At 37.9% G+C, this 25702-nt stretch overlaps 1 protein-coding gene across 7 annotated transcripts in view; it reads right to left on the bottom strand.

Moving 5' to 3' along the window:
• Window positions 1–25702, bottom strand: part of HLTF (helicase like transcription factor) — a 75777-nt gene that overhangs the window by 44732 nt on the left and 5343 nt on the right. For 6 of the 7 annotated variants that reach the window (XM_017679968.3, XM_017679970.3, XM_017679969.3 and 3 more), the window contains exons 2-4: window positions 8835–9108; window positions 7551–7758; window positions 467–633 (exon numbers count right to left, since the gene is read on the bottom strand). In XM_017679968.3, the coding sequence (XP_017535457.2) occupies window positions 467–633; window positions 7551–7758; window positions 8835–8854 (395 nt within the window). In that variant the 5' untranslated portion in view covers window positions 8855–9108. The remainder of the gene's footprint in view (window positions 1–466; window positions 634–7550; window positions 7759–8834; window positions 9109–25702) is intronic. The other variant, XM_073232229.1, reaches the window with a different exon arrangement.

Below are 25702 nucleotides of genomic sequence, written 5' to 3'. Positions count from 1 at the left end.
TTGGTAAATAATTTTTATATTCAGGGAAAAAAATTTACACATATAAAATGTAGAATATCTACATACTAGAATATTGGAAAAAAAGTGAAAAAAACTTTAAACACTGTGTGAGCAAAATGAAATTCATCTACATCTCATCACAGGCTACTAATTTACAACCTCTGATTTAAACCAAATACTTCCAAACTGCCAAATCTATGCACTAATAGGCCTTAAGAGATGAAATGAACTTTCTAATATTTGAACCAAAGTCTGCTTTTCTCCATGATAATAATTCAATGGAAAAGTGAAGCTGTTTGATGGCCAGAGTAGTCAAGGCAAATGGGAGGAGAATTAAAACATTTACTGAATACATACTAATGATACAGTGATAAAAGCTGCCAGAGCAACTATATAAGCTCTTTTAACAAGTTCAAAGATCATGACAACTTACAATCATTAAAACTAAACTCTGAAAGTACATTACCCTTCAATTTGTGCCAATTTGTTGTCCATGATATAGGCCAAAGCAGCTGCAAGATCCTTCTTTAAGTGGCCAACCTGATTTCCATTCACATTGTTTACTTTAATTGCATTCTTATCATAGGAGTTATTGGGCTCTCGTTGTAATGCAACCATTTCATTATTATTAACCTAATAAAAATGAACAGATAATATTATAAATAAACATATAATAGCAGTTTTCTTCACTACTCTTTACCTAGGATTTCCCTTTACTATTTAATGCTTACTAAATAACACTGCATATAAAAATTGTATATTTTTGGGGATTCAGATTTCTGCAGATTAAAGGATGTATTTTACAATGATTCTTTTATAGCATTTTAAAAATTTACATTGACTTGAGAAGTTAGCAAATCCTTGATATCTGAAAAAATACAGACTAAGTAACAGAATCACACTAAAATTTTCAACATTGTAACTTCTGAAAACAAGTGATTTTTACTGAATAGTAACTACATGCCAGACATTGTTCTAAGCTGATTTTGTAAATTCTCACAAACCCCATTGGTAGGTACTATCATTATCCCCATTTTACAGGTGAAGACAACTAAACATATAGAAGTTAAATAATTTGCCTACAGTTATAAACTAGTAAGTTATCAAAGCTAGGATTTGAATGCAGGCAGACTACTTCCTAGTTGAATTCTCTAGACTCCAATGGGGGAAAAGGCATTATTACATCAGAATGGGACTGTAACAAGAAAATATATCCAGTCTTCATTCAACTCATACCATTCTGATTCCGCCTGATTTAAAAATTGCCTGAGGGCAACACCATTAAAAATGGAAGGATAAGGATTTCCAAATATTCTCTTCTTCATAAAAGCAATAAAAAAATTGACAAAAATTATCAGAATCCATTTTTTCACAATTCTAGAAACTAACCAAAGGATTACAGAAATATAGGGAGTGTTAATCAAGAAAATTCACTGAGTATCAGTGCTTTAGTCCCATCTCCGGCTCTCAGCTATATGATAGCCTCTAAAAATAACAACCTGCTGGGATTCTTGGTGTAGCCTAGCAGTTACCAGAGCAGAAACACACAACCGAGCAGAATCTTTCCAAGATTCATTTCCAAAGATTTGTCATTATCTGATCCGTATAATGGTTCCCTACAAGACTCCCAACTTGCAGAACTGTTTATATTTAACCTCTGAGCTCACCTAATACAAAAAACCTTCCTTAGATGGGTGTTTGTCAAAAACAATTTTACAGGCAGTGGATAAGAGCTGGTGCAAAAGACACAGAACAAAAAGACTTAAAAGGAAAAGCTGAGGAGTAGGGTGCCATAGGGGCTTTGAAAAGCTCCAACATATTTCTGGAAATGCAGAATGCTATATACAAGCATAAGGCTGTATGCATGTCTAGGATGTGCTCATGCTCAGGGAAAGACCTGAAAAGACCTTAAACTCTCTGAACTGAATTTGAGCCTCTGAACAAACAGGAAGTGAAGGCAACTGCCTGGCTGAGTGTTAGGAGTGCCCCAAATGCACACCGCTCCTCTCAGTGAAGACAGAAATTTACTGGTTCCAGTACAGTCATTTGGTGACCACTAAGCTAACCAAGTACAGACACCAGTGGCCAAATACAATAAAGAATAGCATTTACAGGGTTAACTCAGAAAAGCCACTAAAAACAAACAATTACCAAAATCAACAACAAAGACCCTAAGGAGGGGAAAGAACCCACTGTCCCTAAAGAAGCACAGATGTCTGACCCATTAGAAAAATTTCAGTTTAAATATGTTCAAAAACCTAAAACAAACCATGTCTAAAGAAATAAAAGAAAGCATGAAAACTTTATCTCACCAAATAGAAATTCTGGAATCAAAAAGTCAGTAACTTAAGTAAAAAAATCACTGGAAAGGCTCAACAGCAGGTATAACAAAGAGGAATCAACAATTTAATACAGGTCAACTGAGATTAGAGTCTGAAGAACAGAAAGAAAAAGAATGCAGAAATAGGAACAGGCCTCAGAGACCTGTACCATTACATACAGAGTCTCAGAAGAGAAGGAGAAAAAGGGGTAGAAAGAATATTCCAAGAAATAATAAGTGAAAACTCCCCAAATTTGATGAAAAACATTAATCTACAAATCTAAGAAGCTCAACAAGCTCCAAGTAAATTGAGACCCAAACCTGGACACATAATAATCACGCTGTGGAAAAAATTTTGAGTGCAGCAAGAGGCAAGCAACTCATTACATACAGGGGATTAATATACAATTTTTCATCTGAAACCATAGAGGGCAGAAGTGTGAGATGGCTTTTAAAGTGCTAAAAGAGAAAAACTCAACTAAGAATTCTGTATCTGATAAACTGCCCTTCAATGCTGAAGGAGAAATTAAGGCATTCCCAGATAAACAAAAACTGAGAGAATCCAACCACTAGCATATCTGCCCCACAAGAAATTTTAAAGGAAGACCTTCAGGCTGAAATCAAAGGACACTAGACAATAACTTGAATCTACATGCAGAAATAAACCGAAGGTAAAGGAAAGTACTTAAGTATACATAAAAGCTTAATTATTTTGGTTGTAACTTCTTTCTCCTATTGAAAAGGACATAAAACAATCAATATAAATCTATGTTTAGCATACAATGTATATAAAGATGTAATTTGTATGATGATAGTACAAAGGGGTGGGGAAGAGGGGAATGGAGCTATCTACAATAAAAGTTTCTGTACACTACTAAAATTAAGTTGGTACTAATCCAAACTATAGATTCTTATGAAATTAACACATTAATTATAATTCCCCAGAGAAACTAAGAAAACTTAAAATATATAAAAAAATAAACAACCAGGGAAATAAAATGGTACAATAAAAGTATCTATTTAATACAGCAAAGTTGCAGGATACAAAATTAATACACAGAAATCTGAGGCTTTCCTATACACTAACAATGAACTAATAGAAAGAGAAACCAGGAAAACAATTTCATTCACAATTACATCAAAAAGAATAAAATACCTGGGAATAAACCTAACCAAAGAAGTGAAAGACCTATACCCTGAAAACTACAAGACATTCTTAAGAGAAATTAAAGAGGACACTAACAAATGGAAACTCATCCCATGCTCTTGGCTAGGAAGAATTAATATTGTCAGAATGGCCATCCTGCCCAAAGCAATCTACAGATTTAATGCAATCCCTATCAAATTACCAACAGCATTCTTCAACAAACCAGAACAAATAGTTCTAAAATTCATATGGAACCACCAAAGACCCCGAATAGCCAAAACAATCCTGCGAAGGTAGAATAAAGTGGGAGGGATCTTGCTCCCCAACCTCAAGCTTTACTACAAAGCCACAGTAATCAAGACAATGTGGTACGGGCACAAGAACAGAGCCACAGACCGGTGGAACAGAAGAGTCTCTAAACATTAACCCAAACATATATGGTCAATTAATATATGATAAAGGAGCCATGGACATACAATGGGGAAATGAAGCCTCTTCAACAGCTGGTGTTGGCAAAACTGCACAGCTACATGAAAGAGAATGAAACTGGATCATTGTCTAATCCCATACACAAAAGTAAATTCGAAGTGGATCAAAGACCTGAATGTAAGCCATGAAACCATAAAACTCTTAGGAAAAAACATAGGCAAAAATCTCTTGGACATAAACTTATGAATGACTTCTTCATGAACATAGCTCCCCAGGAAAGGGAAACAAAAGCAAAAATGAACAAGTGGAACTATATCAAGCTGAAAAGCTTCTGTACAGCAAAGGACACCATCAAGAGAATAAAAAGGCATCCTACAGTATAGGAGAATATATTCATAAATCACAGATCTGACAAAGGGTCGACATCCAAAACATATAAAGAGCTCACGCACCTCAACAAACAAAATGCGAACAATCCAATTAAAAAATGGGCAGAGGAGCTGGACAGTTCTCCAAAGAAGAAATTCAGATGGCCAAAAGGCATATGAAAAGATGCTCCACATCACTAATCAGGGAAATTGAAATTAAAACCACGAGATATCATTCGTTCTGGAGTGATGAAAATGTTCTGGAACTAGACAGTGGGGATGGTTGCACAAACCTGTAAATATCTAAAAACCATTCAACTGTGCACTTTAGAATGGCATATTTTATCCTATTATTTTCAACTACCTGAAAAAAAAACATAGGAAAGTTGCTTTAAACATCTCCCAACATCCATCTACTGACTCAAGGGACTATAGCTTGACCAATCACATTATCAGATGTATATTCCTCTCTAGCATTTTGGAGATATTCTATGAAACATACCCCTGTTCTCTCTTAGCCCACCTACCCTCTACCACTGCTATAACATGATCTTCTTTAAAACAGATCATGCAAATACAAGAAAGTATTTAACCCAAAAAAAGTAGGGCAAAAAACTAACATTTTTTGAGCATTTCATCTAAAACAAGTTAATTAGATAACTGTCATTCACTATAGATGACAGCTAATTACTAATAAAATTTAGAACAATACATACAGGCCAAAATGTTAGAGACTATAAAAATAAAAACATGGTCCAAGCAGCAAGACAAAAAAGGACACAGAAAAAAGCAGGAAGATCAAGACAACAAAAAGACAGAATTAGAACTAATTATAACTATTTTTAGACTAGAAAAGAAATAATCTACTTTATTATACAACAAAATTTAGGAGATGCAGCCAATTCAGTACTTTGAAGAAAATTCACAAGATCAAGAACTTTTATTACTGAATAGATTAAAATTAGGTGTTCAAATCAAGAATCTAAAAATAAAAGAACCTAAGGAAGGTATAACACATTTTGAAAAATGAAAAAATGCTAAGAGATGATTAATTTTAATCAGCGCACCACTTTTATTAGCTTACCAGAGTCATAGAAATTATTCTAAGATCAGCAAATAGTCAAATAATCCTAAGATCATTAACAACCATCTAATATTTCACAATGGCTTAAAATAATCTAGGAAACAACGTAAGTTTTGAAAAAATAGCACACATCAGAAAAAGAAAAGCTCCAAGGTAAGTATGAGATCTAGAGAACTGATGGATAAAAAAATTGATAAGTATCAGGAAAAAATTAGAAAAACGATTCCAGAATTAGAGGCCAAAGTAGGAAGAATACAAAAACGATCAGACTTTGTAAGAAGTAGGGTAAAGGAAACAGATGATGAAAATGTTAAAGTAAAAAAAAATTGAGAAAGTAATAGGCATATATATATATATATATATAGCATAAATATATGTAGATCTAATATATAGACAGTAGAATAGAGACACTGAAAAAGAAAAAAAAGCTCTGCAACAAAACAAACATTTAAAACTATAATTGAAGAAAATTTTCTGAAAAAGAAAATGAACTTACAGAACAGTCAACACTAAGACACACCCTAATAAAACTATTTGACTTACAAGAAAAATATCTTTTAGTTACCCAGGCAAAAAAGTTCCAATTCACTTATGTGGGGGAGAAATCGTTTTGGCATCAGATTCTCACCAGCAATATTTTATCCAACTTCAAGATGTCATGGAAAGAAAATATGGGTCAAGGATTTTATAAAAGCTGAACTGCCCTTCAAGTACAAACATCACATTACAAACATACAAGCAGTCAGGAAATATTGTTCCTTCCTAAGAACTCTCCTAGACAACACATTTCAGACAATAACATGATCTGAGACACTCCAATACAACCGAAATACAGGAGAATGACTCATGGAATCCACATCATGGACTTCTTTCCCAAGGAATCTCTTGAAGAACACAACCAAAAAATGATTTGAGAAACTCGAACATAAAAAAAAGGGCGGGGAGGGCTCAAAGAACTGACAATCCCAGAACTTTCCACAAAACAGATGTAGTTTTTGCAACAAATAACATGAAACTTAGTGGGGGTGGGAGGAGGGTAACTTGTGAGACTTAACAACCAAAGGTAATACATAAACTTTGTTTTGTTTCTGATTTGAAAAAAATGAACTGTAAAAAGACATCTTTAAACAATAAGGAAAGCTGATTATGGATTAGTTATTAGATATATTAAAGAATTATTAATTTTGTTATGTATTGAAGTGACATGTAAGAAAATCTGAGTTTTTTTTAGAAATACATTCTGAATTATATGGATGTAAAGTGACAAGAGTTCGGATTTTTCGTACTAAAAAGTGATGAAGCAAACATGCAAAAAACTCAACTGCTGAATCTGGACTTGTGAGACTTAATAACCAAAGGTAATACATAAACTTGATAAATTTCAGGAAAAAATTAGAAAAACTATTCCAGAATTAGAGACCAAAGTAGGAAGAATACAAAAACGACCAGACTTTGTAAGAAGTAAGTAATAGAAACAAATGATAGGGATATGGGAGTATACTGAACTATTCTACTTGTATGCACGTTTGAAATTTTTCATAACAAAAAACAAACTAGAGGTATATCATCTAGATAACACAGAGGCAAACTACGAAAACATAAAAAAGACAACTACTGATTAGAAGAAGTCCTACATTCTCTATCTCTGTTCCTCTCTCCTCTCTCTCTCTCTCACACACACACACACACAATGCAAAGAATAGAGATACAGAAAAATGACACAGGAAGAAAAACTGGGAGACAGTCTTACTACAGAAAGGAAAAAAGGACCAAAAAATAGACAATTCCCTTATCTTCTAGGAATTAATATTCTTTAAATTAAAAATATTAAAGTGTAATAGAGTGCTGAGGGGCAGAAGAGGAAAAAGCAACGGACTGACTTGCAAATCATTTTGCAAGTGTACAACATAGTGTCTGTGCTTTCTGGACAAATTATTTAACCTTCCTGAGCTTCAGTTCTTCAGTTACAGAAAGGGTATAGGAGAGTCACTGCAGCAATCAAATGAGGTCCTACAGTAAAAAGTGCCCTGTATATTGAAAGCATGATATAAATGTAGAAGAATATTAGTCATTAGGTATTTGTCTGTTGCCCAGATATATTTCAATTACTTCTAACTGCACATAGCACTTTCTAATTTTCATTTTCTAGGTTAATATCATAAACATATCATATTTTAACTTGGTATCTAATATCATACTCACTACTCCTGTGTAATAGCGTAGCCCAACTACATGACCTCTCAAAGTTCCGAATAAAACTGAATCTAGCTCTTCGTCACTAGTTAGGAAGTCATCTGGAGGGATAATATCTTGGAATTCAAAACGGGGAAAGAAAGTTGGATATGAGAGGCGTGGAAAATTTCCATGGACTCCATATTGGACAGTCTGCAAGTATTTCCAAACAGGATCTCTATTTAGGGAAAAAAAGCACAGAAAAACAATACAATATTTAACCAAGTACTTCTCAAAGACCATACTATATTGAAAGTCAACTGTTTTCTCACTTTATTTCGACAATTAAATCTTATGTGGTAAATGCTGTATAAAGATTAATAGTTACTCTGGTTAAAGTAGGGATTGGATGTAATGTGTCAGAAAGCTTCAAGGAACCCTACCTGTTTGAAATACCTTATACTCACGAGTATTCAAAATGAAAACTCGAATAAGGATTCATAAATCTCTTTACTAGTGATCATAGATTTAAACTGAAATGTTTGTGATGCCTGTAATTTTACCTGCCAAATTTAAATAGAGACTGAAACAGAATGCAAATATACAACTATTATTACATACGAAGCTGTTTTTATCTTTACAGGCAACACATTTAGCATCCATTCGAACAGAACCCTTATTTTATTCAGGTATCCAAACCAAGCCATCATGGGAGGTTGACCTCAAGCCTCCGATTCCCATTGGTTTATGGGTAACCTCAACCCCTTTTTGTTTCAGAAACAGACATGCAAAACAATTTGGACAACGAAAAGTAAAGTCAGCTGAGAGGCTTCCAGAAGTGTCTACTCTCGTAAAAACAGAAAGAAGCTATTTCCCCTTCGTTTTCCCTGTACGTCGCGCATAGCTCTTTCAGCTCCTCAGCAAAGACATATTTACACGTCTATTCCTGCACAGAAGCTGCGAACTATTAGGGGACAAGGGTTCTTACACGGCCCTTATTCCAAGCACAATGCCTAGCGCACAGTGGACATCTAGCGGGTGTCTTGCTGAACAGTGATGCCATCCCGGCTAAGAAGTACGAGCTTTGGGCCCCATGCCCCCCACAGCCCCTGACAGATTCCCCAAGGCACTGGCGCGAGACTCGCCTGAGAAGCCTCCCCTTGCCCTCCAGAACTGCATTTATTTCGCCTGCAGCTATGTGAGCCCTGAGCAGAACGAATACAAGCTACACAAATCGCACGGAGAAGGTCAGGTTCATTTGGGGACGCCGCCAGGCGGTTACCCACTGCGCCCCACCCCCGCCGCCCCCTTTACCTCTTGAACATCCAGGACATGGCGCTGAGCGGATGACGAGAGGAACGCTTGGGCGCTCCGGATCGTTCTCGAGCCGCCTCGCTACTCCTCCTTCCAGGCCCCACAGCAGAGAGGCCAAGGGCAGGCTTCCAGCGCCAGAGGAAGAGCGCACTACTGGAAGGTAGAACGCCGCCAGCCTAGTCAGTCGTCGACGCCGTCTCCTTCTAGCAACAATCTGAGATCCCAGTGTCGCTTTGAGACTGGCACTGAGAAAGTCCAATCACGAGGAAGAAGCCTATGGAGACGAACCAATCAGTGCACGGAAGGAAAGGCAACTCCTCCCCGCGCAGCGATTCAAAGACGGTGGGGGGTCCCGGCTGCTAGGACAGTATCATCCGGGTTCTTCCCCGCCCCCCAGGCGGCGGGCGGGAAAGCCACGCGGCCCCAGGAACCCGAGTGCTGTAACCGCGGTGTCCGCGATTTGATTCCCTGCTTCAAACCGAGAGAAACGGTTCTGCTTTCCGCTGTTTCCCCCACTCTCTAAGCCTCAGCCACATTCTTCAGGCCCTACCCCATCCGGGCCTCTAATTTTCTCATCTGACTTGACATGTAATAGATCTAATACTGAGTAAGCTGTGATTTATGAGCACTGGGGCTACTAGCGAGATACTTCCCTTCATCTCCCGTGGTGGACCCTGGGTAGTTACCCTCAGAATATTCATTTTAAGCCTCGTTGGCGAATCTGAGGCACACCGTTCAAAAGAGCTTAACTGGAATTTAGAGTTGTGGTGTTCCTCCCTCCACCTCCTTCTTTTTAAAAGGAAAATTTTCATGCCTGGTAAAGGAAAGCAGAAAAATGCGATGACGGCCCAACCCGCTTTGTTGGTGATTGCTGGAAGCGGTGGGTGAGACCAGCTTCCCCTCAGGCACGTGGCTTCCTCGACCAGGCGGGAAGAAGCTTGTTTTTCTCGAAAAACTGTAGGGGGCGCTTCGAGGCGCCCCGCGGCGAGCTTTTGAGAGCGTGAGGAGACTGAGAAAGCCGGGGGACTGGGAGGGGGGTGAGTCTTGGCTGGTAGACCAGAGGACTGGCTGCAACCGAAGGGGCCGGAGGGCTCTCTGTGCCTAGGGATCCTAGAAGAGGCTTGCTGATTTAGTAGGCTTTTTAACTGGTGCAGCGAGCCATACCAGGTTAAGAAACTAGTGGTGGCCTTGAATTGCACTTAAGGCTCGTAACTGTAGCTCTGGAGGGACTCATGCTCCCAGTGTCAAAGACATTTGCACGATCAATGAGGAAATGTATTTGTGAATGTGATCAGTATTGATACTTCTCAACAGAGTATGGGAGGTGGTCAGTGAAACAGTTTTTCAAGAGGCATTTTGTTCATTATCTTAAACTATCATGATCTGTAAACATGAACCAGCAGTGGAGTGAGAAATCGAATTTGCAGCAGTTTACTATTTCACTAACAGATGAGGAAGATGAAGATAGTGGCATTTCAAATTAGTTTAATTACTTTCCTTTCGTGTGGAAGTATTGTGAGGCAAATGGCAATATAGCTTAATTTTTGGTGTGCCAGATTCTAAATAAGTTCTTGGAAAATAAGCCTGAAAATGCCCAGACTGAAAATACTTTGTGTGTAAAATTAATAAAGAAGCCATGCTCATTAGCGTCAAAGATAAAATTCAAATATGAAGGTACATTAAACCTGACTCTTTAAAGACTAAAGACCTATGAGTAATGACTGTCCCATGGTTAAAGAATGCAGATGGAATGAAATAAAAATTTGCTATTTAAAGTCAACATTTTTGTCATCTCAGATCTAGCAGTTGAACCTGAACACCCTTTCGATTAAACTTTTATTTTAATTTTTAAATGAAATGCAGTTTGTACTAGTTTGATTAAAATGTTATACTGATTTAAATTCAGAACTATGACACCAGATAATATTTTCTGAAAAATGAACATTTGTAACTGAAAAAAAAAAATTGAATAGAGTGGCTTTTGTGTTAGCCTAATATGTAAGGAGGGTGGCACACAGAAGATAGTGAGGAAGGTAAGAGCCAGATTACATAGAAATTTATGGTCTATGCTAGAGTTTTCATTTTATTTAAATGCAGTAGAGAGCCATTAAATGCAGGAGAATGACAATCTGAATTAGGCTTTAAAAAATTCACTCTCACAGCTTTATGAAGAATGGAACAGAAGCAGAGAGACTAGTTAGTTGATAGGAAAAAATTGTGTCCAGGTAAGAGATGGTGGCTTGGAATGAGGAGGTGATGAAGCTTAGAGAACCAACAGAGTTTGCTTATGGATTTGGATATGGGTACTGAAGGGCAGGAAGGAATAAAAATCCTCCAGCCACAAACACACTTCTTATCTTACCCCCCCCTTTATACAGATTAACCATGTCTCTCCCACACTGTTTGATGCTATAAGCACAAAATCAAGAATGGCATATGTGGCTCTTCATAATCTGTCCCCTACCTCACAATCTTATCACTTCACAACTCCCCCTGCCTATAATGCCTTCTTCATTAACTTCTCTAAAAATTATGAATATTGTAACCACAAGACTATTCTCAAACCCCCCAAAATTAATAATAAGTCAATCCCTGGTGTCTTCTAATAACTAGTTTGTACTCAAATTTTCACTAGTGTCTGCAAAAAAGTTATAGTTTCTTAACAAAATAGAATTTTGAAGCCCTTGACAAAAAATAAAAAAATTTAAAAATCTGAATTTCTAGAAGTCTGGCTTCAGTTCAAAGACTTCCAGGTTTATGTCATAACTAATAGATTCTGGATTAATATATGATATTGTATATGAACTTGTTTGCTTAATTCACCCTAATAGAGATAGACACAAAGTTCAATGGAAGAGAAGAATTTTCAGGAATGACACCCAACAGTTCACAGAATAAATAGATGCCATCACCCAGGGCCAAGCACCACAAGGGGAGGGAGGATAGCCTAGCAAAGTTTCTGGAAATACCACAAGAAAGGAAGCTATGCCTCATTTTCCAGAGAGTACCCTCAGGATTCTGCAGATCTTAGGGTCTCATAGAGTCAGAAATGTGTCAGGGCAGTCAAGGAGTAAATGTTAGTAGGTAGGGGTCCTACTGTTAAGCTTCCCGAGGGCAGCTTTGTAAAATCCTATGACAGTCCCCAGGGAGTCTTCAGCCCTATGAAGTCTGGAAGCTTTCACTGAAGTGTGGTTCTCGTAAGCAGAAGCAGGATGCTGGTGCCTGAGTTATATCAATAGTGGGTGCCTGCAGAAGATGCATAGAGCCTAAACATAAGACCCAAATGGGCAAGAGAAGTGGGACTGAATTTGAAACCTGAATTTAATTGACTTTAAATCTTAAAATGACTGAAGTACCTGAAAGTAACTAAAATAAGTTACTGCCCATTAGGCAAACCAAAGATTTAGATAAAATTAAGTTCAATAAAAAAATATAAAGTTTTATCTTTGCAGAGTCAGTGATTGAAACTAATACATGCTAAACATACATATACATACATAGCTCAATGAATTTATACTTACATATTTAGAGCAGGAATCTTTAGTTTGTTGAGATAGGGGATTTTCACGTTCTTTTTGTGTATATGCATGTAAAATGTTCTGTATACTGAAGATGAATTGCTTTATTGCCACAAAATAATAAAAGATATAAACTGAATTGTTATAAATTGTGAGGCTTTTTGACTTTGTTTTTAATTAATTTTAGACTTATAGAAAAGTGGCAAAATTAGTACAAAAAGTTCCCTCATATCTCTTATCCCATTTATTTAAACAACCTACATCACAGAATTATCAAAATCAGAAAATAATGGTACATCTCTGAACCATTTTTTAAAATAAAGAAGATAAGGCATAGGAAATTATAAGGCTATAAAATCTTTTAAGATTTATTTATAACTGAGTTTCCTTATACTGATTTTGATCAAGAACAGATTCCTGGGTACAACAACAGCTGATGGGCAGGGGAAGTAACATAAAATGAATGCTAAGTAAAATTCTTAATTAAATAATATAATGAATATCTTGTATCTACCTTGAAGTAAACACTCAGCATATGCTCTTATTATCATTACTAATATTGCTGTAATACAGTAATTACCTAGTAAGTCCTCTAACACTTAACAAGAAATATAGTTGTAAATTAAGGCTGATTTCCAGTGCATAATAGCAGGGTTATTTCTAAATGCCCAAGTAACATTTTCCACAAGTCAATCATTTTCCCAGGTTCATGTCCTTGAAACAGACTGAATTGTTTCATCAAGAACCAGGAGACACTCTGATCCCAGCTCCCACTCTGAGAAATCTGTGGTGTTCCAGCTTACAGAGGACTTTCCCAGGAGATAATTGTTTCCTCCTCCCCTGGCTTTGTCTTACTAAGGGTTCCTATCTGGCAGAAGACAGAGGTGCTGAAGCATTCGGCCTGCCTGGAATCTGTCCCCTCCTTTGCATCCTGCCCAAGATCCTTTTCCCAGCATCAAGAAAGTGCCACTCTGGGCCATGGAATTATTTAAGTTCTTGTCATGGCCATGGCCAAAGTTCTTTTTATTTTAAAGAATCTTTCAAAGATTGGTGAATACTTTTCTGCCTCCTTTATGGCTAGAAAATTAAGCTTAAACTTTAAATGCACTTTTGATGTTATCAAAAACACTATTTTTTAATGTGGGAAACTATATTCTAATTGCAAATTAGTTTTTAGTCATCACAAGTCACGAAACTACTGCATCCTATAACCACACCTATGCTAGCCCTAAAAATTAGGTTTAAGCTGCCTATTTCAAATAGTCCTTTAAAAAGTTTTTTTAAAAACTGCAAAAAATCAAACACATTTCTCAAATTTGAAGAAAAAAAAGAATTAGAATAGATTTTTATAATTTAATCTACTGATCTAATAGAATTAGAAATTCCAAGAGATTTAAGTTAATAAACACATGAAGTTTTAGGATGAGAACATCCTTAATATCCTGCTTGAATTGCTAATTTTATAATATTAAAAATAAAATTTCCATTTCTCAAATATTTCTAGGTACAGTATTGGGTCAAAAAGAAATAATATAAGATATAACCTCAGATGAACATTAAAGCATTGATAACCTAGGTTAGCATACTAAAGTCAACACAGCTGGCTGTAAATATTCAGACATTGAGCTTTTCAGGAAATATCAATGGTTGGTACATTATAAATATGTGAAAAAGAAAGATAATTAAAAGGGCAAGACATACATTTTACCCATAACATTAATATAAAGTTTTTTAATGATGAGAAACACAGCTAGCCTGGTATTCTAAGAGGGGCTCTTTCAGATACTTCTAGTGAGAGATAAATCACTATATGCTTGTTTAAAAATTACTATTTATTTGATAGAAAATTCAAATTTAGGAAGGAAGTAGCAAAAACTTGTACATTATTTTTTAATTTTATAAAGTACCAAAAAGAATAGTTCTCAATCTTTTCCCAAGAACCTCACTATTACTAAAAGATAGTCTAAAACATAATGAGCTTAATTAGATTTTTAAATAAGAGTTTCTAATTAGCTTGAACAAACTTGAAATGATAAATTTTGAGTAAAAATACTTCTTAAAAAGAATGTTAAACATAAGTATTTCAATTGAGGGGATATGTTTAATTTTTTTAAATCCAAAAACAGGTGAATAAATATTATTACCTTTGGCAAGAGTTCCTGGCCCCAGGCGGAAAACTACAGAGGTCTACGTGAGTAATACATGGCCACTTAAATAAATACAAGAGATAAGTAATATATTATCTCTAAATATACAAAAGAAAATAAGACCTGTTCTTGCAGGCAAATCAGCAACTACACTAAAGGATACATATCACTAAACTGCAAGGGAGATTAACAAAGTGGGGTAATAGAGATAAAAAATAATGTGCTCTGGAAACTAGAGTAAAGGTGTTAAGAGGCTTTACGGACTAAGTAGCAGTAAGCTGGAGGAATGATGAGTGGAGTTCAGTAGGTACGTTGTGAAGGTGTCTTCAAAGTCGGAGAAAAAGAAGTCATGGAGAAGCAGCTCATTCAAAAGGTGATGGAGTGTTCATTTTGCATAAAAGGATGCCTAATGAGAGACTGTATAAAACAGAGAAATGAAAATCTCAACCAAGCAAAGCCAGAAAGGATGCAGTTCTGTATTTCTCAGTATCAGTGCAGCAAACAATCTGGGGCAGCCTACAAAAATAACAAGAAGGTAAATATTTTCTTAAACACTAAGCCTTAACATGTTTTTTGTTGAGGTTAATTAGCCGGTGAGTTGTCCTGTTGTTTACCACCCACTCCTGGGGTCCCGTGCAATCAACACCACACTTAACAAGAATCTTCCTTAATGGATATTGTCTCTGCCCAAAACGAACTACGGATCTTTCTCACTTGTAATGGGCTACGTCCCAATAAACTCACTGTAAACTGAAAATATCGTTAAGTTGAAAATGTATTTAATACACCTATCCAAACATCAGAGCTTAGCCTAACCTACCTTAGGTGCTGAATATCTCTTGTTATTTTTTTGAATACTGTGTTGAAAGTGAAAAACAGAATGGTCATATGTGTACAGAATGGTTGAGAGTAACAGTTGTTTACCCTCGTGATCATATGGCTGACTGAGAGCTGTGGCTGTCACTGCCCAGCATCACCTGAATATCATACTGCATATCATTAGCCCAGCATAAGATCAAAATTCAAATATGATTTCTACTGAATGTGTATCACTTTTATACATCATAAAGTCAAACCATTGTTAAGTCAGGGACTTCTGTAAATCTAAAATGATACAAAACAAAACAAAAATCCAAAACAAAGCAAAACCATCACAGCAAGCTTTCCTCCTCATAGTTGACCTGTGCCCCCAGCATATTTTCTCTCTTACTGCCCACCACATTAAACACCACACAAACAATATAAGTCCGCATCAACCTAAAAAATCCTACTGTAATACTACTGCATAACTAGGATATTATCATCCTCCTTCAAACTATTTACAAAATATCCTTATTCAGATAGCTAGGGAAGCATTAAAAATACTGCTGCTTTAGATTTTTATTCTTAAGGTAGTTCAAAGTCCCAAAACACACACAATAAGGTTACATATTTTTCTTCATCATCATTGAAAATTATCTCAAAAAGGTCTATAATCTAAATCCTCATTACCTGATTCCCAGACTAACGAAATGTTCTCCCTCAGATTAAACAATTTAATCTAACTAAAAATACACACAGAGATTAAGTCACACAAAAATCAAAAGTAAAAAAAAATTAAAAATAAAAGAATTATACAAGTGGCGTAAAACTAACAGACTAACTTAGCACATAAAAACTTCCTTGTTTTAATGTGTTGTTTTAATTTGTCTGATTTTTCTCAAACTATTCAAATTCAATTAGACAATATCCGTCATATCATTGATAAGTTTTCACAAATGCCTAGGGTACCTAACTGGTTTTCTTGGTTTCACTGGATATGGCTGGTAATTGTAGGTCTGCTTTTGTTATGCAGCTGTATTCCTATTATGTTAATGTATGTGCGCAATTTAATTAGTAGTTTAAAACCTATACATGTTTGTTACTCTACAAGAAGATATGCCAAAGAACTAATCAATCTTCCCATGTTTTCTTCCGTCTGCTACTTGTATAGCTTTTCCTCTTCCTTCCTAATTACAACCCTTTAGTAGAATTAGTGCCTCATATAGAAAATTACCGAGTATCGTAATTCTTCCAAGTGGTAAAGATACCTCAAGACAAATGCTGGGCATAGAAGCCACAGGGCATAAATCTGCAAAGAAGTAAAAAGCTAACCTTTTCAAAGAATATTGCTTCTCTCTCACTTACCAACTTTACATTTCCCTGTATGGCCCCAGAAGATGACTGGTTAGCCAGAGACGGGTAAGATTCCTCAAGGGAGGAACAACCTAAGACAGGCACAGTTGCAGGGGGGCCATCAGGAGAGAAATTGGGGACCAACAGAGGGGAGGCTTAGAACCTCACCCCCCGTTTTGAGAGAAATCTTCTGCATCCGTTGATGTTTTGTTGCCCTTGTCTAGCTTGGATTAATACTTAGTCTACAGGCACAGACCTGATCATCTACATTTGCCCTCTTACAGCACTAAATTATGTTTTCTACCTTTATCTTGCATCTACCTACCACTTCAGCATTTTATTTAAAAATAATAATAATAATAATAATAGGGGAGAAATGTGGGATTCACATATAAATCATGTATAAAAATCAAATGAATAATCATATCTGACTTGATTGTTTATAGTTCATGATGCGTGATCAAAACCGAAAGTTTCTGTGATGACTGCCCTTGCACTGTTCACCATGTAAGAACTTATTCACTATGTAAGACCTTGTTCACCATGTAAGAACTTGTTCGTTATGCTTCAGAAGATTGGAGACTGTTGAGAATTAGGCTTGGGGTTGATTAATGACTGTGCATTGAGTCCCCTATACAGAATTTTATTGTTTTTAACAACCATTTGATCAATAAATATGAGAGATGCCCTCTCAAAAAAAAAAAACTTCCTTGTTTTACTAAAACCTAACCATTTTAGAAAGTACTTGAAAAATTAACAGTCAATAAAAACAGGGTAAAATTTTTAAGAGAGAGCAGCAAACTGAAATCATGTCATACTTTGGCAAAGTCTTCTTATAAAATGTCATGTCCTCCAAGTACCAAATGATTTTCCTCATTTGCAGAGTGTAACAATGAAGCAAAACTGAAGGAACAAAACAGCAGCAGACTCACTGACTCCAAGAAGGGACTAGCGGTTACTCAAGGGAAGCGGGTGGGGAGGATGGGTGGGGAGGGAGGGAGAAGGGGATTGAGGGGTATCATGATTAGTGCACATGGTGTGTGGGGGTCACAGGGAAGATAGTATAGCACAGAGAAGACAAGTAGTGACTCTGTGGCATCTTACTACACGGATGGACTGCAATGGGGTATGGGGGGGGGACTCGATAATATGGGTGAATGTAGTAACCACAATGTTTTTCTTGTGAAACCTTCAAAAGAGTGTATATCAGTGATACCTTAAATAAATAAAGAATAAATAAAAATTTTTTAAAAAGTCACATCCTCAAAAATAATGTCTTACAAAACTGTTCTCAAGCTGGATTGTACATACAATAATTTTCAAGCCTATTCACTTTGCTTTTTTCCTCAGATTTGCTTCAAAATTGTTCCTGGGTCAGGGCCAAATCATTCTCAGTTACTAAGAAGGACTGCTATACATGATCTTACCCACACGACTTTAAATATTATCAATACAATGATCACACTCACATGTGTATCTTGAACCCTGACTTCTATGAGCTCCAGACTCAATGTGATAGACATAAATTTACAAATCTAAAACAGGATTCTTAATTCCATCTCTCCTCTCCCTCAATGTGCTTTTTTCTTCTGGTTTCCCCCTTTCAGTATACAGCACGCCAAAAGACCTGTAGTCACCCATGTCTTCCCTTTCTCTCATGTCACACATCTCATCTCTCCTATCAGTTCTGCCTCCAAAATACATCACAAATGCACCTAATTCTCTTCACCTTCACTATTATCACCCTGTCCAAGCTACCATTTCTCACCTGAATTACAATACTGCAATAGTCTGACTGAACTCTTTCTATTTTCCTCATCCAGCCATACTCCTAGTTCTTTATTCAACAACCAGACATCTGTTTATAATGTAAATTCTATCATATCATCTCCCTGCTTAAATGTTCCAATGAATTCTTTGCCTTAAAATGAAATCCAAATTCTTCCACAGCACATTATCTAGCCCTTGCCTATTTCTTTTTCTCTTATTTCATACATTTCTCTGGGCTCCCTATGTTCTGGCAACACTGGCCCTCTTGCTACTTATGGCATAGCTACCACCAAGCCTGATGAGGGCTCCAGGCTTCTGAAATTCATTTCCTCTGTGCAGACCCCCAGATGTTTCCATGCCCAGCTCCTTTTGATGTTTCAGGTTTCAGTGCAAAAGCCACCTCTTCAGAAAGGCCTTCCTTGACTTTCTGATCTACAGTACTCATCCCTCGGTTACCCTCTATCCCAATAGTCAGCAAACTGCTTCTTTAAACAGCCAGATAGTGTGTATGTTCATTTTGACTACCCAACTCTGCTGCAGTAACAGGAAAGCAATCACAGATAATAAATACTTGAGTGGCTGTGTTCCAATAAAACTTTATCTACAGAACAGATAGCAGGCCATAGTTTGCCTATCCCTTCTCTATCACGTTATCCTGATAGATCATCTTCACAGAACTTACAACTGGAATCACCTTGGTTTCTTGATTACTGCCTCTCTGCTTCCCCTAGATAGGCTCCAGTAAAGAAAGGAACTTATATTGTTCACAGTCGATCGATCCCACAGCACCAAGAAGAGAATCTAGAGGCTCAGTAAATGTTTGTTGACTGAATAAATGAAGTAAATTACCTTTCCTTGCATTTGATATAAAATGAAAATAATCATCTAAAAGTCAAATTCTATTCTACCACAAAACATCCTTTCTCTTACAGATTCTTACACTGTTAAAGTAGAAAGAAGACAATTGAAATTCCCACAAAACTCAAAAACTTACCCAAACCTTTTTTTAGATATCTCAATGTATTCAAATCACTCCTGCTTCCAATCAGATATTTTGCTATAATTTTATACAAAATACATCTGTATTTTTACTTTCAAGAAAAAAAAATCATACAAATCTGACAACTTTGACAAAAATTAAAAGCCTAGAGGAGACCAAGGGAGGTCTCCACCAGAGAACATTTGAGATAAACCATATCCCTTTCTTATCCTACAGCCAATTAGTCTCCCAATTTATATCTTTCCCTTGGCCTCCTCCTGCCATTCCTTAGGCCTTGGCCCTTAGAATTTGTGTATTTCTTGCATAGACCAACTACATTAAACTTTCTGCTCATTTTGTAGTTTTGATGCTCTCAAGTTTCTTGGGGACATTTTTAGTTCTTAATGTGTTTCTGGAATACACTGTTTATGTAACATGGACATTTTAAACAGAAGACCCCTGTAATTACTAAGTTTTCCAAATTAAAAGTTTCACATGAAGGAAGTTGTGAGGAGGTTTCTGGAATTTAGATCTAAGTGAGATTCATTCTAGTTGTCTTTCAATGGAAAATTCATGCAACTCTTAAATGGCCATTGAATGCTACTGTATTTTTATCTCTGAAGCTAGAGACAGGAAAGCTTGAGAATATGGCTAAAGGAAGAACAAATAATAAATGAGACTTACACTTAGCCTATTCAAAAAATATTGTCAGAGGTATAATGAATGGTTAAATGGATTCTTCCAGGATTTTTCAAAATTAGTGAGGTCTCTTCTCACCAGGCAAGACCATACTTTAACTCCCCCCTCATGCCTCTTTATTTTATTGTATACAGCTAAGATACCAGTACTGTTTGTATTCAATTTTTCATTAAGTTATTTTGAAAAATATTTATTGGTTACCCTCTATGTGACCAATGCACACTGGAGGTGTCAAGTAGCTGACAATCTTGCTCGTGTATAGGTCACAGTCCTGTGAATCAGACTCACTCAATTCCTAATGCTTGTTACAGGAAAGTAGATTGGGCTGCCCTATTATTGATCAGTCACTGGGAACAATAACACTTCAGAAGAATAAGGAGGTATAAGGACCTCTCAAGAGTTAGTAATATGGGAGGTTCTGCTGAATAATAGACCGCTGTCCCTCCGTTGCCCAACGTAGCATCTATTTGTCCTTTCCCTGATATTCCCAATAGTTGTAAAGAAACAGCTTGGACCCTAGGATAGGTCTGGGAAATAAAGGGTAACAAAGGCCTTCTGTATTTTGACGACTTTCTCTAGGTATGGAAATCCCTCAGGAACTTAGAACTTCATAGAATCCCCAGGGAAGGACCATCTTACTACCATCCTCTCCCCCAAGCCCAGAGGCAGAGATTTGCTCTGATTTTGGACCCCTTCAGTTATCCCACATCTGGGAGTTAGCCCAGAGGAGGTGTGTTACTGAAGACTTAGAGCTTCTCTGAAATGGAAGTCCCCTCTTCTCTGCTCAACTTGAGGTCACCTCTGTACTTTTTTTCTACTTTTGATTGGAATAACACCATTAGCCTAGTTTTCACTTCTCTCTTCCTTAGGGCATACTAGATCCCTTCTATCTTCCTCCTGCCAAGGACATATGCTGTATACCCTGTGAAGCCTCTCCTCAGCCCTGGCCAACAAGAATCTGCCTAACAGGAAAGGCCCTCATCTGCCCTGGCTCAGCCTCACATTGGTTGGGGCTCCATCCTGCCCCTAAGCAAGCTCCAGAAGAAAACAGCTTTTTTTGTTTCCCTACCACTTCCCAGTCTGCTCTCTACCAACACAAATACATATGCTGACAGTTCTATGGCTAGATGGAGTCTGTGAGTGTTTGTTAATTTCTCCACCATAATCTCTATCTGGTTAAATCAATACAAGTAAACCCTTTTCCATTGAACCCCACTTTCACATTTACATTTCCAAAACTTGGATGATGTGTTATCTCAACCTCTCTCTCTACTTCTCTTTAAACTGACATGCTGGGTTCCTTTCTTCTAAGGAGGCATCTCTTATCTCCAGGTGCCACCACCCATGGACAGACCATACTAGAAATCCTTTAGTATTTAAGGTTCAAGCTTACAGCATCACATCCTCATTACAAGGTCCCTCCTTAAGCACTTGCCTTTTGGAAACTACACCAAGAGAGGTTAAATTATTTGCTCAAGAGCACATAGTGAAAAGGAACAGATGCTGTGGTGTTTAAGGGGAGAGGTGAGGAGCTTAGATCCCAGGGCAGGGACCTAGTTTGTGCCTTTGCTCATCTAACACAACATGTGCATTTGTGTGAATGTCTGTTTATCAGTACATTTCAAATTATGAGTCCACATGCACATGTTGCATAAATGGCTAGGAATCTCCAGTTTACTTTTAGAATGAGATAATTTGTAAACAGGGACATCAGTTGTTGAAGAATGTTTTGGTAGGCTGTGTAAAGTTCCCTATCTAGCAAATGGCACCACTATACCCCAAGGCCGCCCAACCTTTCTTTTTCTATCTCCTAAAAATATATCATTGCTATAATACCGTCTCATCCATCTCCACTGCTCTTACTCTAGCCCAGACCACTATCATTTCTTTCCATGAATCCCTGAGTCCAACTTCAACCGCTTTAATGAAATTCACAACGGAGCCGAAGTTTTCTAAAATCCCTTTCAAAGCAGCTAAGACCTCTGATTAGAGCTGTAATGTCTCCACTCAGACATGGGGCTAATGTCGAGAAAGTGTTCAATCCTGCTTTAAGTGGTCCTTCTCTCCATCCTCCCCCTCTCCCCCTCACCTTCACCTCTTTCCCCACGAAATGGGTAAGTTCTACTGATTAATTCCGCTCTGTCTCAGGCCGTGGCAAACCCTCTAACCAGAAACACTGGCCTAGGGCAGACCCCTTGCTAGGCTCAGGACTACGGGTCGACAGGTTTCAGCTCGAACGACAGTCGCTCTGTGAAACCTTCCTCATCGATGCGCTTCCGCCCAACGCGTCAAAATTAAAACAGATACCCTTCTACGCACTGTTTTATCAGTTTGCTTGTTACCCCTTTTCCGATTGTGGGCTCCGTAAGGACTAAATCTTATTCTATAGGCAGATCAGATAAAGTATTAAGAGGCATTGGGAGGAGCAGTAGTCCCGCCGGCCCGCCTCCAGGGTGCACCTATCCAAGCCTCAACGGTTACCGCACGAGCCTACTTAGATGAGATGGAGCGCCAGGCTTCAGGGCGCAGTGCGCATGCGAAATTGGGTACGCTCAGCCGGAGCCCGAAAACTACTATTCCCAGAATCCCCTGGGAATGCATGCCCCTCATCCAGGACTATATTTCCCAGAAAGCCGCTCAGGGCTTGGGAGTTAGTTTCTCGCCCCGAGATGGAGTGGACAGGGTTAACCCGTATCTTTCTCTCCTCACTCCTTACCTCCGCCAGGCAATTTCTAGCTTCCCGTGGTGGCGTTTGCTAAGCCTTGTTTAGACTTGTCCCAGTTTGTTAGAGCATGGCGTTACTAGAAGTTCCAAGAAAGCGAGATTTGGGAGAGAGTGGAAGGGGTGGGTATCTCCAAAGCTGCGCTGAATTCCGCCTTACGGCTAAGCAGGGGCAGGCGGCTAGAAGACCTAGGGCCCTCAGTTCTTAGGTCTTCTCCAGCTCACATTGGTCGGAAGGGTTCCTTGGTCCCCAAGGGTCTCAGTATCTTGGGAGTCCTCTGTGGTGGCCATTCGGCATCTGCTGCGGAAGGCGAGGTAGGGACTGTGGAGCCACTGCGGTTCTCAGTCTCAGTATTCAGGGAGACAGTCTAAAGGGCCCCAGACTCCCCTTCTTCCTTTCACCGGATCTTCAGCCCTCTGATTGCATTCCATTTCTGCTTAAGAGAATCAACTTTGCCACTTTATGTGCAGGGACCCACTCCACACTGAAAAACAATCCCTAGTCCTTAAATCTTCTGCCTCTAACCTCCAACAGTGATATTTTAGCTTCTTTCAGATCCTACAATCCCATACATTACTCTGTCCTGGGGCATCATCCACCATTGCTTCATACTGAGAATATCACACATCTAATTCCATTAATGCTGGGCTACAGGTTGGCCAGGGACTCAGAAGCCTACTAGAGAGGACAGCTCTGTAATTTGGCCTCAGTTTCCCTACTTGGCATTGAAGCACCTTGGATTAGGACAGAGAGGTGTGTGTCAAGGTGGATGGTCTAGGCAATAACCTTTCAATAGCCCTTACTCTCTTCATTTGTAAAATGGAGACAGTTATCCTTAACAAGAAGGCCCAGTTGGCTAGACTTCCCTGGCCAGCAGTACAACCTTTGTCTTCTACCTCACAAGAGAAATGAAAACCCAACAGCACAGAGGAGAGAGATGACCTCCTCTCCAGATACTTCTGGCTCACATCAGTATGTGACTGTTTGGCAGTTAGAGGAATCAAGGTCATGCTTAGGAGCTAGAAATAGAACCTGAAAGCTGCTGATACACACTGGTGGTGCTCATACTGGGAAGTTGTGAAGATGAGGCCACTCTGGATACCCTTGAGAGAAAGGGGAAGTTGGAGAACCAGTCAAGTTTCAGTTCCACAGCTATCAATGATTCCTGTGTGATCATGGTCAACTTCCTCTCTACCCTCAATTTCCCTTTCTAAATAATGTGTGTATGTGATGGAAGGGCATAATGGTCAGGAAGACTGGTCACTGACACCTTTTCCCTGTGTTATGAGCATTCCTACACCAAGAAAATTAGATTATTTTAGGTTCACACCACCAGAGGTCACTATTGACTATTTGTCTAAAGAGCAATTTAGTTTATAACTTGAGGACTGCCCTGTTTCACAGTTTTACGCACATTACAGGAAATGAGAAAAATGTCCCAGGTAAAGAAGGAAGGAAAAGGAGTCTGTTAAACAAGAGGGTCCCAAACTTTGTTGCATATTGAAATCTTTAAAAGATACTGATGGCTGGGGAGAATATATTCCAAAACAACTCATTTGAAAAGAGGTTAACATCCCAAATACATAAAAAACTCACATGCCTCAATACCCAAAAACAAATAACCTGATCAAAGAATGGGAAGAGGACCTGAACAGATACTTTTCCAAAGAAGAAATATAAATGGGCAGCAGGCATATAAAAATATGCTCCACATCACTAATCATCAGGGAAATTTAAGTTAAAACCATAATAAGATATCACCTCATGCTGGTTAGAATGGCCACTAACCAAAAGATAAGAAATAACAAGTGCTGGTGAGGGTGCAGAGAAATAGGAACTCTCCTACACTGTTGGTGGGACCACAAATTGGGCAACTGCTGTGGAAAGCAGTATGGAGTTCCTCAAAAAACTAAAAATAGAAATACCATTTGACCCAATAATTCCAGTGTCAGGAATTTACCTGAAGAAAACAAAATCTCTGATTAGAGATATATGTAACCCAATGTTTATCACTGCAGTGTTTGCAATAGCCAAGATATGGAAGCAACCTAAGTGTCCATAGATGACCAGATAAAGAAATGGTACATATACACAATGGATATTATTCAGCTATAAAAAGAAAAGAAATCCTGCCATTTGCAACAACATGGATGGATCTAGAGAGTATTATGCTCAGTGAAATAAGCCAGGTGGAGATAGACAAATACCATATGATTTCACTTATTTGTGGAACATAAAAACAAAGCAAAACAGAAGGAACAAAACATCCTTAAACTCAGACTCTGAAAAGTGACTAGTGGTTACCAAGAGGGAGGGGAATGTGTGTGTGGGGACTGTTGAACCACTGTGATGTACATTTAATAAAATAAAAAAAATAAAGATACTGATGCCTGGCCCCAGCTATCTCCACACATTCTGCTTTTGTTCATAAAGGGTGCAATGTGGGCATCAGTGATTTTAAAGGCTCTCCAGTGATTCTGATGTACAGAAAAATTTGGGAACCACAGCTTTAAGCCCTCATGTTAGTCTTAAAAGGGGTGTGAATCTGATCTAAACTTTTACATGTATCAACTTCATAGTAGAAAAGCAGGAGTCCTCAGCAAAGCATACCTAGGAATGCATTTGATGCATTTCCAGTGGAGACAATAGTGGTTCCTCCATGACATCTAGTGTTCCATGAACGAGCTTCTTGGGAGTGAATTAAATTAAACACTAGCAGCTTTCACTTACTAAGTGCTTATACAGTGCTAGGCATGCCTTGACAGGTTTTAGCTCACTTAATATTCATAATAGCCTAGAAATTATTATTTTCATTTCATACATGAGGAAACTGAGGACAGAATGATTAAATAATTTGCCTAAGATCACACACAACAGAG

The sequence above is a fragment of the Manis javanica genome, chromosome 3 (assembly GCF_040802235.1).
Source record: "Manis javanica isolate MJ-LG chromosome 3, MJ_LKY, whole genome shotgun sequence".
Classification (NCBI taxonomy): Eukaryota; Metazoa; Chordata; class Mammalia; order Pholidota; family Manidae; genus Manis; species Manis javanica.
The sequence above is the reverse complement of the archived record's forward strand: the minus strand, read 5'-3'. Positions and strand labels throughout refer to the sequence as shown.